At 39.8% G+C, this 20,589-nt stretch overlaps 1 protein-coding gene across 1 annotated transcript in view; it reads right to left on the reverse strand.

Annotated features, from left to right (window-relative positions):
- Window positions 1-20,589, reverse strand: part of CASQ1 (calsequestrin 1) — a 62,615-nt gene that overhangs the window by 4,966 nt on the left and 37,060 nt on the right. The window contains exons 5-8 of the mRNA XM_075844540.1: window positions 10,970-11,043; window positions 7,772-7,902; window positions 2,764-2,809; window positions 46-100 (exon numbers count right to left, since the gene is read on the reverse strand). Of these exons, the coding sequence (XP_075700655.1) occupies window positions 46-100; window positions 2,764-2,809; window positions 7,772-7,902; window positions 10,970-11,043 (306 nt within the window). The remainder of the gene's footprint in view (window positions 1-45; window positions 101-2,763; window positions 2,810-7,771; window positions 7,903-10,969; window positions 11,044-20,589) is intronic.

Consider the following 20,589-nt stretch of genomic DNA (forward strand, 5'->3'; position numbering starts at 1 on the left):
TTTTGAATGTTTTTGTATTTAACCATTAAAATCTGAAACACTTACCGGGATCGTCCTCTTCTGCAAAAGCTACGATGTGGATTCCATTCAAATCATCTTCCTGTAAGAAAAAAAAAAATTTGGAAACAATTAACACTGGGAAGTCGTCTCATTTTCTTAACTTACAGACAACAAAAAGTTTTCTCATGGATTCATTCATTCGAGGATTCAGATCAAAGGAATGTCCAACCCAAACAACTAATTTGTAGGGATGTATATGTGAAGGTGGCTCCCATGAGCCCTGTTTATCTGTCATCTCAACCAAGAGCCCAGGTGACATCCTTAGAGCCCTGAGGAGGAAGGAAATCTTATACATGAGCCCACTCAACGCCTCTGATTGGGGTTATTTTGTGGAAACCAGAGTGACTGTCATCTCAATTTTACCCCAACACAGTCTATAGGGTGATGAGAAGAGGATGTTCATTATGGCTGTATAGTAGGGAGTAATTTTACAGAGTTGGAGTAATTTTTTTGGTCCTTTTGGAGAACCTGTTCATACAGGCCTGGTAGATTCTCAGCTGAGAAACGTCAGTAGGGAAAACGAGGATCCAACAGGATGTTTCTTCTCCTGTACGATCCTTGGTTTTCCCTGGAAATAAGGATCCTCAATCAACCCAGTACTCATGGTGTCTGGTGGACTCATACCAGAAACCCGGTAGACCGTTGACTAAGAGATGTCAATAGGGAAAAGAAGGATGGGTTTTTCCTGCATGATCCTTGTTTCCCCTGGAGATAAGGATCCCCAATCAACCTAGTATTCATGGTATCTGGTGGACTCATATGATGGACCTGGTAGACCCCTCCAGCTGAGAGATGTCAATAGGGAAAACAAGCATGGTTTGTTTCCTGTCCAAGCCTTATTTTCCCTGGAGACAAGGATCCTCTATCAACCCAGTATTCATGGTGTCTGGTGGACTCATACTATGGACCTGGTAGACCGTTGGCTTAGAGTTGTCAATAGGAAAAACAAGGATGTTTTTTTTCTCCTGTACGATCCTTGTTTTCCCCTTGTAGATAATGATTCTCTATCAACCCAGTATTCATGGTGTCTGGGGGATTTATACCATGGACTAGGTAGACCGTCGTCTCATAGATATCAAAAAGGAAAACAAGGATGGGTTTTTCCAGTCTGAGCCTTGTTTTGCTCTGGAGATAAGGATACCCTAACTACCCAGTAAGCATGGGGTCTGGTAGCCCCTCAGCTGAGAGATGTCATTGGACAAAACAAGGGTTCAACAGGATGGATTTCCTGTCTAAACCTGGTGTCTGGTGGACGCATACTCTGGACCTGGTAGACCGTTGGCTTAGAGTCTACCAGGTCCACAGTATGAGTTCACCAGACATTATAAATACTGGGTTGATAGTGGATCCTTATCTCCAGGGGAAAACAAGGCTCGGACAGGAAAAACCCATCCTTGTTTTTCCTATTGACAACTCTAAGCCAACGGTCTACCAGGTCCATAGTATGAGTCCACCAGACACCATGAATACTGGGTTGATAGAATGATCCTCTAACCACCTAGTGTTCATGGCGTCTGGTGTACCCATTCTAAGGGCCTGGTAGACACTCGACGGAGAGAAGCCAATAGGGAAAACAAGGATCCCGTGGTCTATAAATGGTGCCAGGGTTGTCCCCTGCTCTATGGAAATGACATACACACGTATTAATGTAGGACTTGGATAACTATTGGCGATAGTTATACTATGTCTATGGCCGGCTTTAGTTCCATGCATTGACTAATGTAGTAGTCATTGTTGCCATCATTCTCAGCTCTTGCCTCTTTCTGCTTGTATCTCGCCTGCCTTTATTACATCTGTTACTTATTACTTTCATTAGTTCTGCTTTGTATCCCCTATATTAATCTCTGTAATGACACATCGTGCCACAGATAACACCTTCCGCTGCCTCAGTGAGTCATGGCTATATGATCGCTGTATACGCCGCAACATAGTGCACATTAATAATGCCATGAAGGTTTAATGGGATTCAATGTAGTAGTAGTGATGTACTTCATACAAAATCAATTACGTAATGTAAAGCAAAAGTACAAAAAAAACATAAAATTGATATACATACATCTAACATGAGGGCACTGTGTTCATCCAAGTCACCATCCGCATCAATGTCTACACATATACAACCACAACTGCCATGACTCAGGCCAGTCAGGGTGTAAATATTCATGTGAATGCCGACATGGATCCACAATGCCCCAATAATAACATTGAAATAGAAGAACACGGAACAGTAAGTGTTACCATAGGAAAACAGGAGCAGAAGAGTTAAATATTTAAGGGGGTTCTCCGCTTTGGAAAATGTCTTCTTGTTAGAAGGGTCCCTTGACAATAAGCTGATTACAATGTGTCCCCCTGCTGGAACCCCTAGTGATCGGCTGTGATCTGTGTGAAAACCTGGCAGTAAGTGTTTAATTTCCCTACAGTGCCCCCACAGGAGAAATGAAGTATTACACAGTGTCCATTCATATCAATGTGTTGTGTGTGTAGGACAGGACAGGTCCTCCTGAGAGGAAAGCTCTTTATTACCGCTCAACACTCTGGCCACTAGCTGAAAAACCTAAAAACTGGACTGCTCTATGAACTCATAGGGTACTTGAAAATAGGTTTTCTAAATTGGACAACCCCTTTAGGGTACTGGCAGCATAGTAAAGAGGTATTTTTGGTAGGCCCCTGACACTAGGTATTAATAGGGTGAAATTTACTTACCCAGGTCTCGTACATGCTATCAGGCTGGAGTTTTCTCAGTGTTGGTCTGGAAGACATAAGAAAGAGTCTGTATTTCCAAGAACAATACAGGTGAATAATAGAAACATAATCAAAAATGTACCCTAAACATAAGAGGACCCCTTATAAGTGACCAGTCATCCACCCGAGAAATCCAAGAAAATATTAGACTGTAGCCAGAGGCATGACTTGGAGATCCTGGGCCCCAATATCAAATCTGTAACGGGGCCCCTCACCTATCATGTGCCATTTACAATAGTGGTGTCCTCTTATGTGACAGATGGGCATTTGGGCCCCTTCAGGTCCTACCCATAGCAACTGCTACCTCTGCACGCCCTATATCTACCCCTATGACTGTAGCTTCTTCTGAGTTCAACCTATGGCTTCCTACCGGAAGATCACCTAGACAGTGGACTACCTCTCTACACCCACAAATGGCCATTCTATGACCAAAAACCCAAGATTAGGCCGGAGCCACCAAAGAATTGTTAAAGAAAGTCTGGGCGATCGACTTTTTGAAAGATATTGGTTGACTGTGGGTCTTAAGAATGGTCCTTCTTGGTAAAATTTGACCCAACAGTTTGCCAAATCTACCAAATAATTTCTTAAGGCCGAGTCTACGGCCGATTACCTGTTCAAGACTATTGTTATGGAGGAACCATGGCTATGGTTATTGGGGCAGTGGACAGGAAATGAAGGGGTGTGGCTAAATGATTCAAAGGCGGGGCTTATGTGTAGAAAAATCTGCTACTTTTCCTTCTTTTCCTCTAATGTCTGAGGTCTCCGTCCCGGCACCTGCTGTCCTTGGAGTCCATGCGGCTCCGATATACAAGAAACAACAAAAATAAGGTATTATTACTTTGTGCACGGAGGCCTCGCTGTCATGGCAACCAATTGTGTCTGTGGAGAGGCGACTTCATCAGAAATACGGCGCTACGAGAAGTCTCTTATCTACTGTTAACCCTCCAGAGATTGTGAAGCAAAGAGACACCTGCTACAAAGAGGCTCCACGTCCCTCGCACCACATGTAAGGCAGACGCACGTAGAGTAAAACGACGGCGCCACGCGGACGCATGGATTTTAAGAGGCCGTTCACACGACCGTTATTTCAGCAGAACATGTGAAGGGCACGTGGAAGAATAGAACATGTCATATTTCGTTCTGTTTTCACCGATCCCTCCATAGACTCAAGTATATATGAATGCGTGAAAACGGGACCCGCGCGGGGGCACCTCACCCACGTTCGTCTGAAGGGAAATATAGTAACATTGCATGATGGGGAATATAGAGCTATCTGAGGGTGTATCACACATGGCAAGCTTAGATACACTGGCTCAGCAGACAGTATCACACATTATAGGATTAGATACATCAGCTCATCAGACAGTATCACACATGATAAGATTAGATACACAGCTCAGTAGACAGTATCACACATGATAGGATTAGATACACAGCTCATCAGACAGTATCACACATGATCGGATTAGACACACAGCTCAGCAGACAGTATCACACATGGTAGGATTAGATACACAGCTCAGCAGACAGTATCACACATGATAGTATTAGATACACAGCTCATCAGACAGTATCACACATGATAGGATTTGATACACAGCTCAGCACACATATCACACATGGTAGGATTAGATACACAGCTAAGCAGACAGTATCACACATGATAGGATTAGATACTTCAGTTCAGCAGACAGTATCACACATGATAGGCTTAGATACACAGCTCAGCAGACAGTATCTCACATGATGGGATTAGATACACAGCTCAGCAGACTGTATCACACATGATAGGATTAGATACTTCAGTTCAGCAGACAGTATCACACATTATAGGATTAGATACACAGCTCAGCAGACTGTATCACACATGATAGGATTAGATACACAGCTCAGCAGACTATCACACATGATAGGATTAGGAATATAACTACTATAATACTGCCTCCTATATACAAGAATATAACTACTATAATACTGCCTCTATATACAAGAATATAACTACTATAATACTGCTCCTATATACAAGAATATAACTACTATAACACTGCTCCTATATACAAGAATATAACTACTATAATACTGCCCCTATATACAAGAATATAACTACTATAATACTGCTCCTATATACAAGAATATAACTACTATAATACTGCCCCCTATATACAAGGATATAACTACTATAATACTGCTCCTATCTACAAGAATATAACTACTATAATACTGCCCCCTATATACAAGTATATAACGACTATAATACTGCTCCCTATATACAAGAATATAACTACTATAATAATGCTCCTATATACAAGAATATAACTACTATAATACTGCTCCCTATATACAAGAATATAACTACTATAATACTGCCCCCTATATACAAGAATATAACCACTATAATACTGCGCCTATATACAAGACTATAACTGCTATAATACTGCCCCCTATATACAAGAATATAACTACTATAATACTACTCCTATATACAAGAACATAACTACTATAATACTGTTCCTATATACAAGAATATTACTACTATAATACCGCCCCTATATACAAGAATATAACTACTATAATACTGCTCCCTATATACAAGAATATACTACTATAGAACTGCCCTTTATACATACAAGAATATAACTACTATAATACTGCTCCCTATATACAAGAATATAACTACTATAATACTGCCCCTATATACAAGAATATAACTACTATAATACTGCCCCCTATATACAAGAATATAACTACTATAATACTGCCCCTATATACAAGAATATAACTACTATAATACTGCCCTATATATACAAGAATATAACTACTATAATACTGCCCCCTATATACAAGAATATAACTACTATAATACTGCTCCTATATACAAGAATATAACTACTATAATACTGCCCCCTATATACAAGAATATGACTACTATAATACTGCCCCCTATGTACAAGAATATAACTACTATAATACTACCCCTATATACAAGAATATAACTACTATAATACTGCTCCCTATATACAAGAATATAACTACTATAATATTGTTCCTATATACAAGAATTTAACTATTACAATACTGCCCCCTATATACAAGAATATAACGACTATAATACTGCCCCTATATACAAGAATATTACTACTATAATACTACTCCTTTATACAAGAATATAACTACTATAATACTGCTGCTATATACAAGAATATAACTACTATAATACTGCTCCTATATACGAGAATATAACTACTATAAAACTACCCCCTATATACAAGAATATAACTACTATAATACTGCTCCTATATAGAAGAATATATCTACTATAATACTCCCCTATATACAAGAATATAACTGCTATAATACTGCCCCTATATACAAGAATATAACTACTATAATACTGCCCCCTATATACAAGAATATAACTACTATAATACTGCCCCTATATACAAGAATATAACTTCTATAATACTGCCCCTATATACAAGAATATAACTACTATAATACTGCTCCTATATACAAGAATATAACGACTATAATACTGCCCCTATATACAAGAATATTACTACTATAATACTACTCCTTTATACAAGAATATAACTACTATAATACTGCTGCTATATACAAGAATATAACTACTATAATACTGCTCCTATATACGAGAATATAACTACTATAAAACTACCCCCTATATACAAGAATATAACTACTATAATACTGCTCCTATATAGAAGAATATATCTACTATAATACTCCCCTATATACAAGAATATAACTGCTATAATACTGCCCCTATATACAAGAATATAACTACTATAATACTGCCCCCTATATACAAGAATATAACTACTATAATACTGCCCCTATATACAAGAATATAACTTCTATAATACTGCCCCTATATACAAGAATATAACTACTATAATACTGCTCCTATATACAAGAATATAAATACTATAATACTGCTCCAATATACAAGAATATAACTACTATAATACTGCCCCCTATATACAAGAATATAACTACTATAATACTGCCTCCTATATACAAGAATATAACTACTATAATACTGCTCCTATATACAAGAATATAAATACTATAATACTGCTCCTATATACAAGAATATAACTACTATAATACTGCCTCCTATATACAAGAATATAACTACTATAATACTGCTCCTATATACAAGAATATAACTACTATAATACTGCCCCCTATATACAAGAATATAACTACTATAATACTGCTCCTATATACAAGAATATAACTACTATAATACTGCCCTTATATACAAGAATATAACTACTATAATACTGCCCCCTATATACAAGAATATAACTACTTTAATACTGCTCCTATATACAATGATCCTATATAATGATACATTTTGTAGCTGAAGGGAGAGCTTTTGGTTAAATCAACCTTCATGTAAAATAGGTGAGACTGTTCGTGTTATATCAAATGTTTCCATAGCAGCTAAATTATTTTGCCCGGTGCCATGGTAACTTCCCTAGAGAACACTTCTGCCTCTCGTCCCTCACTGGAGATGGACAGATGATACCTAATTGCTTCCAGAGTTGTTGAGCAGACAATTATCATGGACGGTAGCTAAATCTCTCACAGATTCGAGTATTGAATGGTTGAAAACCCCAATTGCTTCTTGTTCTAAATCTATGGTGGATTTATCTCACAGTTCCCACCAGTGGTATCTTCCGACTGGTAAAATGTTGTCCCAAAATGGGAAACCTCAAAGATATGAGATAATTGTTACTGGACTTGTCTGGTCCATGAACACAATGTCACAGTTCCAGGCAAATGATAGGTGAGGCGTTGAATAGTTGAGTTGGATTCTTGATGTTGGGGTCTTCTCATGAAGTTGACATGGTCTATGGTTGGCATTGGTGATTGTAAGGGGCATCAGTTAAGAAGATTTAAGTTCCTCCAGCTCTAGAGTGCCAGGCTAGCAGTGACTTACCTCTTGTGATGGTGCAGGAAGTCTACAATCTCCTTCTCACTGTTGGGTTTGTTGGGAATTGTCACGGGCTCATCATGAAAGGGCTCATAGTAGTCAATCTCATTCAGCTTCAGAGTCAACTTCTTGGCAACCTGGATTCAGAAGAAGAGAATTTATCTTACCAAATGTGTAAAGTGGCTGGATCACTTATGATATGGCAAAGATCAGTCTGACCCTATAGGTAGCAATAAGATCTTGTACACCACTGCTTGCCCTTGGTTCCCACCCAGAATCCTTCTAATGCCACCATCATAACTCCTTCTCTCCCTATCCCACCCAACATGTTCCATCTGGATGTGTTAAACAATATTTGAGGAGACTTCAACGGATTATGGGAGGTCTCTATTGGATAAGACTCAGTATTGTTGGGATCATCAGAGGTTTCATTTCTTTATACCCAAATTTTCCATAAACCAAACCTTCCCAGAATCAATGACCAATATGGATCCCAAGGGATCAAGGCAATGACCACCAAATACCCCTAACGATCAGACCAGAACAATCAACAATCCATAACAATTTTAGGAAATGCCCATAAAATTGAACGAATTTAGACTGAACCCTCTGGTCATTTTATCACCATGTCTATAATGAACATCGATTAGATGTCCCTGGACCGTTTTGCCCAAAGTAGCTCGGTAAGTTGACTTCTCCGCTTCTTATGTGTAATCTAATGATAAGACGTCTACTCCAATACATCATACGTAGTTTGAGCCTACAGCAGAAATCAATTGGGATGCAGTAAAGCAATTAAGTTTGTTATTGCACACATGTATGGCACATTAGCTGTAACTCGTGAAGGCAGACGGTATTTTATTGCCTATTTATACTAAAGAGTGCGTCAGAACTAATCCCGGTGCTGTCCTGTCAACTTTTTTTTAACCCTTTCTGAAATTTCATCTTGGCATATTCTCGAAGATGTTCAACCAATCAGGAGAATGTGAACAACAAACGTAGAACTGGAAGGATTCCTCCATGAAAAAATATATAGATTATAAACATATAGGTTACACCAAAAACAAAAAGAGTAGTGATATCATCCTGCCAACTTTTTAAAATGTTCAATACATTTTTTGTTTTCAAAGAGGTTTCCCGGGACTGTAATATCCTTAGGATAGGCTATTAATATTTAATCGGTGGGGGTCCCACTGTTCTGCTGATCGGTAGGAGCCCCAGTAGTCGGACCTCCACTGATCACACATTGGATAGGCCAGTAATGTTAAAACTTGGATAGCTGACCACACATGGGACAATTTGGTCTCGATACGATGACCACTCCACTCATTGGGAAAGAAGATATTTTTTATTGCTTACTCATATTTCGATAGGGAAGTCAATGTAATAATTAATAACCAAATATCTTATCGACTATAAGGGTTCTGTCCAGTGGAGCAGACCATAAGCTGGAACCCATTTTTCTATCAACATAGTAACGATACTTGTCAATGTTCTTCCGGTAGGTTGGTTTGTCAGGGTAAATCTTCAATAGGCATCAAAAATCCTTTCCCCATTACTTTTGGCAGGGGGCGACAATGAGCACAGTTAATGGCTCCTCCCAGGAACATGAAACGAGGAGGAGCATTCAGAATAAAGAAACGGGTCTTCATCAAAATCTATGTTTTTAGGTTTATGGTTTGTTTTTAGGATATGATTAGGAGGATTTGAGTGTTTACTGCACCATTAGTGTTCATTGTTACTGTCCGGCTGGATTTATTGTTTTATCCCTTTAAAGATTTTAAAGTCACGGTAAAGCAATGCCGTGACTAATTACCTACCTATACCACCCAATGCTGCCTCTGTATGTGACAAGTCGGTGACTAACTATCCTTATCTTGAATACACAGTATTTCGCTGACAGCCAAAGTAGCAGTCATGGATTTTAATTGCAATGTAGGGAATTGTATCAAAATACTCATTACTCGGTCTGGCCACCGACTTGTATCTTGTGTTTCCGTCACATTAATAGATTTTGGTCTGTTCTCTGATATTGGGGTGACGCAACAAACAGCATGAGCGTGTGAGGACTAGCACGCGATATTGACCTTTCCTCCTGATGGGTCATTGAGACTTGTCAGAAGGCAACATCGGTGGGGGTCTATGAGTTGGAACGCCTTACCAATTCCATTACAGGTGGTGTTGTTGCAACACTTAGAAGGACTTTAGGTGACAGCCACAGTGGACGACCTGTTTACCCTACACTTAACTAGTCTAATGTAGAGCTTACCAAGGGACTTACTTGTTTCAGTGAGCCCTGGCATCTGCCTGGGTATGTTTGGTGCTGAGACCCAACCCTAGTTGACTCCTTTAGAAGACGAGTCTTGATAGAGATTGGAGTTATGGAAACATCTGACTAGTAGGACTTTAGGTGACAGTTACAGTGTGCCCCCTGTCTACCCCAACCTTTAGCTTGACAAGTGAAGAGCTCCCCATGGGCCTTACCAGGTTCAGTGAGCCCTGGCATCTGCCTGGGTTTGCTTGGTGCTGATGCCAGCCCTAGTTGACTCCTTAAGAAGACGAACTTTGATAGACATTGGAGTTATTGGAAGAAACATCTGACTAGTAGGACTTTAGGTGACAGTTACAGTGGACCCCCGGCTACCCCAACTTTTAGCTTGACGAGTGTAGAGCTCACCATGGGCCTTACCAGGTTCAGTGAGCCCTGGCATCTGCCTAGGGTGTGCTTGCTGCTTATGCCAGCCCCAGTTGGCACCTTAGAAGACGAGCCTTGATAGAGATTTAAGTTATGGAAACATCTGACTAGTATAAACAAGTTCTGGGACATTACTGAGTGCCCTACATTACTGAGCACCCGTGGTGGCCTAGGCAGCCATGACGATAGTAATATATGGACGACTCAAGTCAGCCAGAACAGGAGTCACTCTTATAGAGTGGCTCTCCGTTCTTGTTCATGCAGGAATCTGGTGTAGGGGACTTCCCTCTATGATGTTCTTATGCTCTAACAGGGCTTTTGGACAGGAGTTCACTTCATGAGACAACCTCTTTAATGGTAACTCATGGACCTTTACAGATGTCATCTTCTGATAGGTCTCAAAGTATGCTAGAAGATAACCTAAGGTGGAATTAAGCAGAATCGATAGTATTTGACGTAATTTCCTTCAACCTGAGCAACTTTTCGGACTAGTATTAAATTAATCTTACCTTGCTGTCAAAAGTAGCGAAGAACGGTATGTAGGGGTGAAACTCTTCAGCTGCATCCTCGTAGGCCTTGTAATCTGTAAAGGGTGGAAAATATATCTGGTTACCTACTGGCTTTACGTTGAGTGTGGAATAACCCTCACTCCTAAAGTGTGATTGGAGTAAATCAAACCAAAGTTTTGACCAATCAGATACAGTTTGTGAAGATTAGTTCTTTACAGGGTTCTTGAAGGACATGGTTGGGGAACATTGGCCCCACCATTACAAACATTTGGCTAAAATTGTAGAGCTTATTGATGTGAGGGATTTAACCCTCCACATTCATGGTCATCTCTGGAAGGACTTGTCACCAATTTCTGGTTGGTCAACATTCGTGAAAGAGACTAAATTAAAATTCGACCCCCTGACGTTGGTTCACGCCATACTTGACATTGTCGAGAAGAAGCCATCATGACCCTTTTGTTGGCTTCCACTACCATTGCAGTGCTCCCATGGACTTTGGGGATGGATCCTTTTTTCGGCAGGCCTTACTACAGTGACTGGGATTGCATTTATGGAACCTAAGCTCTTCTTGGTCTGCATTTAAATGGCAACTGGTTGTAGATGATAAACTTGGTTCTTCTGAATCCCTCAGATAAGCCTACATAGTAATGGAAGAATATGACAGTTTCAAGGACATTCCTCTCATGTGAATTCTGAAGATTAAGCGCGTTTCCCTTCCTCATCCATTCGTACATTGTATTATAGAAATATTAGGTCCGTCTTGTCTCAAAGGGAGCAGCCATCCATTTTTATTTCGGTTTTATTTAGCAACATTACATTAGCCTCTTGCATTATTAAGAGCTGTGTGGACTACGTCAGCCTCTCTCTTATCATTGCATTGCACATGTTAGAACATTAAAACAAATAATTTATATGCTGAAGACTCCGATAAGAGAACATTGGGCTGAATGACTAGGTCAGTATAAAATACGGTCAATCTTGGCTTCGGTAAAAAGACACTCGAAGACAGTAGCTGCTGGACTGGGACTATTTTTGCTCAAAGTTCTCTTAGTCCAATGTGGATTTTTAGCTCTCAGCATTGGGTCTGGTTACGACGATTGACCCCTTTAAAAAGAGGCATCTGGAAAAGGACTTCATGGGTGCAATGGCCTCTGAAGTCCCTAAGAGTGGGCAAGAAATAAGTATGCGGCATATACCAATGAGACTATGTGGTGGCTTCCGTGATCCCTTTTGACCAGTCAGTAACATAGACTGACTTGAACTAGGCTTTCGAGAGGGAAATGTCTACTGGCCCATTATCATGTGTCGTATGCTGGCCCGACTGATTGACCAATGGGTCAATTGCAACTAGTCTTTCCGATACCCTAGTTTAGAGGGGTGCTCCAACTAAACTAGGACAGACACCATTCGACCTGTACATTCCACCATGTAAAGCCTTGTAGAGATGCTGACTTCATAGAGAAATTCCAACTCTGGCTTGTTCACATTGATTCTCCTATCCATGACATGCAGTAATGAGTGATGAACAATATAGATCTTCAGCTCGGTTTGTCCAGGCAGTGGACAACCAGAAGTGACAACCACTTTTTGTGATATGAGGTCAGAGCAGTTGTCACTTCCCTTCCCTGCCACACAACTTTTCAGTTGAGGTTCAATACTCAAGAAGGGTGACGAATTGGCACATGAGAAAGCTCATCCGATGGTAAAAAGGGGACCCCATAGTAAATATTATAATATGCCTCTAACTATGATGCTAAACTTGGGCAGCCAGGACAAAAGGACCTTATTTCCCCCTTCACGTCCTGTCCATGACCCTTGGGACAAATCTCTACTGCCCTGCTTGATACCAATGCAGTTCCTGGAGAAGAGAGACCTGTACTGGTCGAAAAGGGGAAAGGACCAACAAAGGGTGGGACTAACAGCAGCCACATGGCCTGCCTCTATGGGCTGTATACACTTGGACCTCCAAGGGTACAAAAATAAGTGGACTTGAGAACTGTGGTGTTGACCATAGGAATCATTCGAGGTCCCACTACAAGTTGAGGTGGACATTCGAATCGTCGAGTCAACGCCAGGGGCCACCATTGGGTTCTTTACATAAACCCCATTATATGTGAAGTTGGCATTAGTGCATGGCTTTATAAAAGGTTTCGAGAGAGACAAGTCTGGAGATGCCAATGATACGTCTTCTGGGTGTTGTATTTGGTGGGTTCTCTGATGGCGATCTCCACATGATCTCGTATGATCCCTCACACGTTATTACTGATATCAGATATGATCTTTTTGGTGGTCTTGTTGTTCGGGCAGGTACAAGTCACGCAGTTGCTTGCTCATTACTCAGGTAGTGCGCTTACTCTGCATGCTTGTCAGAACTGTGTGGGCAGGAGAAGCTAAGCGGATAAATGTATGAGGATTAATGTACTGTGAAGCTCAATGTACAACCCAATGTTTGTAGAAAATAAAGCAGGTTCCTTAACCCTTTGTAAAATTCACCCGATGACGTCCTTTTGGAGATGTATCTTGAAAACATCTCCCATAAGCCTAGGGTGTAGTTCCAGCAGAATCTAATGTCTCCATTGGTGGTTCCATGTTTGGTTGGAAAGCTACACAGGACATGTGCTACTGGCACGGATGTATCATGCGCTCAGCCAGAACCTGCAAGCTGCCGCTCTAATGATAGTAACATGGACAGATGAATAGTTTATCTCCTTATACACAGAGTCCCTGATCAATGCAACAAAATGTGTTCTGCAAAACGCCAATTACAGAAATCAACGGTGAGCGGATCTTGTGCATCTTATTTTTATATACAGGATACGCTGACACTTGGGGTACAGGATAATGATACGCTGACACTTGGGGTACAGGATAATGACACTGACACTTGGGGTACAGGATAATGACACACTGACACTTGGGGTGCAGGATAATGATACACTGACACTTGGGGTACAGGATATGATACACTGACACTTGGGGTACAGGATAATGATACACTGACACTTGGGGTACAGGATAATGACACACTGACACTTGGGTTACAGGATAATGACACTGACACTTGGGTTACAGGATAATGATACACTGACACTTGGGTTACAGGATAATGATACACTGACACTTGGGGTACAGGATAATGATACGCTGACACTTGGGGTGCAGGATAATGATACACTGACACTTGGGGTACAGGATAATGATACACTGGCACTTGGGTTACAGGATAATGATACACTGACACTCGGGTTACAGGATAATGATACACTGACACTTGGGTTACAGGATAATGATACACTGACACTTGGGTTACAGGATAATGATACACTGACACTTGGGGTACAGGATAATGATACACTGACACTTGGGGTACAGGATAATGATACACTGACACTTTGAGTACAGGATAATGATACTGAGACTTGGGGTACAGGATAATGACACTGACACTTGGGGTACAGGATAATTACACTTGGGGTACAGGATAATGACACTGACACTTGGGGTACAGGATAATGACACTGACACTTGGGGTACAGGATAATGATACACTGACACTTGGGGTACAGGATAATGATACACTGACACTTGGGGTACAGGATAATGATACACTGACACTTGGAGTACAGGATAATGATACTGACACTTGGGGTACAGGATAATGATACACTGACACTTGGGGTACAGGATAATGATACACTGACACTTGGGGTACAGGATAATGATACTGACACTTGGGGTACAGGATAATGATACTGACACTTGGGGTACAGGATAATGATACACTGACACTTGGGGTACAGGATAATGATACACTGACACTCGGGGTACAGGATAATGATACACTGACACTTGGGGTGCAGGATAATGATACACTGACACTTGGGGTACAGGATAATGATACACTGACACTTGGGGTGCAGGATAATGATACACTGACACTTGGGGTACAGGATAATGATACGCTGACACTTGGGTTACAGGATAATGATACACTGACACTCGGGTTACAGGATAATGATACACTGACACTTGGGTTACAGGATAATGATACACTGACACTTGGGTTACAGGATAATGATACACTGACACTTGGGGTACAGGATAATGATACACTGACACTTGGGGTACAGGATAATGACACACTGCCACTTGGGGTACAGGATAATGATACACTGACACTTTGAGTACAGGATAATGACACTGACACTTGGGGTACAGGATAATTACACTTGGGGTACAGGATAATGACACTGACACTTGGGGTACAGGATAATGACACTGACACTTGGGGTACAGGATAATGATACACTGACACTTGGAGTACAGGATAATGATACTGACACTTGGGGTACAGGATAATGATACACTGACACTTGGGGTACAGGATAATGATACACTGACACTCGGGGTACAGGATAATGATACACTGACACTTGGGGTACAGGATAATGATACTGACACTTGGGGTACAGGATAATGATACTGACACTTGGAGTACAGGATAATGATACACTGACACTTGGAGTACAGGATAATGATACTGACACTTGGGGTACAGGATAATGATACACTGACACTTGGGGTACAGGATAATGATACACTGACACTTGGGGTACAGGATAATGATACACTGACACTTGGGGTACGGGATAATGACACTGACACTTGGGGTACAGGATAATGACACTGGCACTTGGAGTACAGGATAATGATACTGACACTTGGGGTGCAGGACTTTTGTGGCGGTTATTCTATGTCAATGTCTTATATAATGTACAGCGCTCATGTCAGACATTTGGCAAATCCTGCGGTCCACTATAATGGTCATGGAGACGTATTGTGTGTTTGGGGCTATTATAGAGTCTGTTGGGTGCTGTATATATGGAGATATTCTCCCCTGGGTGCAGGACTATATATCTCCCTGCGGTTCCTTGACATCTTGCTGGAGGTCCTCAGACACCTCTCCAGTAGGGATGGGGTAGTTCTCGGGGAATCCCTGGTTTAGAAGATGACGGCCTCCCCTGGGCCACCATAAGTCCTCATTATGTGATAATTAATATAACTAATGACCCATCTGGTCTCGTACCGATCACCATTGACAATCCATGTGCTTGCGTTCCGTAATGTCTCCATTTATTGTGGATTTCTCTGGTTTTAGGGTCAGATTGATGAAGGATTCCCTATAATAAGTTCTGTGTTCTGATCATTTGCTTTTCACACCACAGTTCAGAGGAAAATTATATCAATGGTCCAAGTAATGTAGGGGGACGTGCTGTGATGCCAGGCCGGGGGTGCTGCGATGTTTTGTGTACTGGGTGGTAGCCGGCCGGCTGCTGACTCACTAAATCTCTTAATACCCCCATTAAATGTGCCTTTCATTTGAGCAATTAACCCATAAATGAATAGTTGCTGCTTGTATCAATGTGGACGTACGTCATATACTTACCCACAATGCAAAAGCTCATATGGAAATTGAATAAAGGTCACTAGTTATTATACACCTCACCTAAAATAACCTACTGCGTAGTAATAAGAAAGATAACTCCACACAACAAAACTAGGAGAACTCCACCATGCATGGAGGTTTCTACCTCTCCACTCTCAACAATGGCATACCGGCTACTAGATAAAGTATTATGTAAGCGGTGCTAATTGTTATTGCCTATGGGAGGGCATGAGTACATATAGATAGTATGTGAGGATGTATAGATAACATGTGAGGATGTATAGATAGTATGTGAGGACGTATAGCTAGTATGTGAGGATGTATAGATAGCATGTGAGGATGTATAGATAGCATGTGAGGACATATAGATAGCATGTGAGGATGTATAGATAGTATGTGAGGATGTATAGATAGCAAGTGAGGACGCAAAGATAGTATTTGAGGATGTATAGATAGTATGTGAGGATGTATAGATAGTATGTGAGGATGTATAGATAGCATGTGAGGACGCATAGATAGTATGTGAGGATGTATAGATAGTATGTGAGGATGTATAGATAGTATGTGAGGACGCATAGATAGTATGTGAGGATGTATAGATAGCATGTGAGGATGTATAGATAGTATGGGAGGATGTATAGATAGCATGTGAGGAAGTATAGATAGTATGTGAGGACGCCTAGATAGTATGTGAGGATGTATAGATAGCATGTGAGGATGTATAGATAGTACATGAGGCTGTATAGAGGTGAATATATATATAGTATGTGAGGATGTATAGAGGTGAACATATATATAGTATGTGAGGATGTATAGATAGTATATGAGGATGTATAGATAGTATGTGAGGATGTATAGATAGTATGTGAGGACGTATAGATAGTATGTGAAGATGTATAGATAGTATGCGAGGATGTATAGATAGTATTCGAGGATGTATAGATAGTATGAGAGGATGTATAGATAGTATGAGAGGATGTATAGATAGTATGTGAGGACGTATAGATAGTATGTGAGGACGTATGGATAGTATGTGAGGATGTATAGATAGTATGTGAGAATGTATAGATAGTATGTGAGGATGTATAGATAGTATTGGAGGATGTATAGATAGTATGTGAGGACATATAGGTAGTATGTGAGGATGTATAGATAGTATGTGAGGACATATAGATAGTATGTGAGGATGTATAGATAGTATGTGAGGACATATAGGTAGTATGTGAGGATGTATAGATAGTATGTGAAGACATATAGGTAGTATGTGAGGATGTATAGATAGTATGTGAGGACATATAGATAATATGTGAGGACGTATAGATAATATGTGAGGATGTATAGATATCATGTGAGGACGTATAGATAGCATGTGAGGATGTATAGATAGTATGTGAGGATGTATAGATAGTATGTGGGGTTGTAAAGATAGTATGTGAGGATGTATAGATAGCATGTGAGGACGCATAGATAGTATGGGAGGATGTATAGATAGTATGTGAGGATGTATAGATAGTATGTGAGGATGTATAGATAGTATGTGAGGACGCATAGATAGTATGTGAGGATGTATAGACAGCACATGAGGACATATATCGTGCATAAGGACATATAGATAATATGTGAGGATGTATAGCTAATATGTGAGGACGTATAGATAACATGTGAGGATGTATAGATAGTATGTGAGGACGTATAGCTAGTATGTGAGGATGTATAGATAGCATGTGAGGATGTATAGATGGCATGTGAGGATGTATAGATAGCATGTGAGGACATATAGAAAGCATGTGAGGATGTATAGATAGTATGTGAGGATGTATAGATAGCAAGTGAGGACGCAAAGATAGTATGTGAGGATGTATAGATAGTATGTGAGGATTTATAGATAGTATGTGAGGATGTATAGATAGCATGTGAGGACGCATAGATAGTATGTGAGGATGTATAGATAGTATGTTAGGCTGTATAGAGGTGAATATATATAGTATGTGAGGATGTATAGATAGTATGTAAGGATGTATAGAAGTGAATATATATATAGTATGTGAGGATGTATAGATAGTATATGAGGATGTATAGATAGTATGTGAGGATGTATAGATAGTATGTGAGGATGTATAGATAGTATGTGAGGATGTATAGATAGCATGTGAGGAAGTATAGATAGTATGTGAGGACGCCTAGATAGTATGTGAGGATGTATAGGTAGTATGTGAGGATGTATAGATAGTATGTGAGGACATATATATAGTATGTGAGGATGTATAGATAGTATGTGAGGACATATAGGTAGTATGTGAGGATGTATAGATAGTATGTGAGGACATATAGGTAGTATGTGAGGATGTATAGATAGTATATGAGGATGTATAGATAGTATGTGAGGACGTATAGATAGTATGTGAGGATGTATAGATAGTATGTGAGAATGTATAGATAGTATGTGAGGATGTATAGATAGTATGGGAGGATGTATAGATAGTATGTGAGGACATATAGGTAGTATGTGAGGATGTATAGATAGTATGTGAGGACATATAGATAGTATGTGAGGATGTATAGATAGTATGTGAGGACATATAGGTAGTATGTGAGGATGTATAGATAGTATGTGAGGACATATAGGTAGTATGTGAGAATGTATAGATAGTATGTGAGGACATATAGATAATATGTGAGGACGTATAGATAATATGTGAGGATGTATAGATATCATGTGAGGACGTATAGATAGCATGTGAGGATGTATAGATAGTATGTGAGGATGTATAGATAGTATGTGGGGTTGTATAGATAGTATGTGAGGATGTATATATAGCATGTGAGGACGCATAGATAGTATGGGAGGATGTATAGATAGTATGTGAGGATGTATAGATAGTATGTGAGGATGTATAGATAGTATGTGAGGACGCATAGATAGTATGTGAGGATGTATAGACAGAACATGAGGACATATATCGTGCATAAGGACATATAGATAATATGTGAGGATGTATAGATAATATGTGAGGACGTATAGATAACATGTGAGGATGTATAGATAGTATGTGAGGACGTATAGCTAGTATGTGAGGATGTATAGATAGCATGTGAGGCTGTATAGATAGCATGTGAGGACATATAGAAAGCATGTGAGGATGTATAGATAGTATGTGAGGATGTATAGATAGTATGTGAGGATGTATAGATAGTATGTGAGGATGTATAGATAGTATGTGAGGATGTATAGATAGCATGTGAGGACGCATAGATAGTATGTGAGGATGTATAGATAGTATGTGAGGCTGTATAGAGGTGAATATATATATAGTATGTGAGGATGTATAGATAGTATGTAAGGATGTATAGAGGTGAATATATATAGTATGTGAGGATGGATAGATAGTATATGAGGATGTATAGATAGTATGTGAGGATGTATAGATAGTATGTGAGGACGTATAGATAGTATGTGAGGACGTATAGATAGTATGTGAGGATGTATAGATAGTATGTGAGGATGTTTAGATAGTATGTGAGGATGTATAGATAGTATGGGAGGATGTATAGATAGTATGTGAGGATGTATAGATAGTATGTGAGGACGTATAGATAGTATGTGAGGACGTATAGATAGTATGTGAGGATGTATAGATAGTATGTGAGGACGTATAGATAGTATGTGAGGATGTATAGATAGTATGGGAGGATGTATAGATAGTATGTGAGGATGTATAGATAGTATGTGAGGACGTATAGATAGTATGTGAGGACGTATAGATAGTATGTGAGGATGTATAGATAGTATGTGAGGATGTTTAGATAGTATGTGAGGATGTATAGATAGTATGGGAGGATGTATAGATAGTATGTGAGGATGTATAGATAGTATGGGAGGATGTATAGATAGTATGTGAGGACATATAGGTAGTATGTGAGGATGTATAGATAGTATGGGAGGATGTATAGATAGTATGTGAGGATGTATAGATAGTATGTGAGGATGTATAGATAGTATGTGAGGATGTATAGATAGTATGGGAGGATGTATAGATAGTATGGGAGGATGTATAGATAGTATGTGAGGATGTATAGATAGTATGTGAGGATGTATAGATAGTATATGAGGATGTATAGATAGTATGGGAGGATGTATAGATAGTATGTGAGGACATATAGGTAGTATGTGAGG

The sequence above is a fragment of the Rhinoderma darwinii genome, chromosome 12 (genome assembly GCF_050947455.1).
Source record: "Rhinoderma darwinii isolate aRhiDar2 chromosome 12, aRhiDar2.hap1, whole genome shotgun sequence".
Classification (NCBI taxonomy): domain Eukaryota; kingdom Metazoa; phylum Chordata; class Amphibia; order Anura; family Rhinodermatidae; genus Rhinoderma; species Rhinoderma darwinii.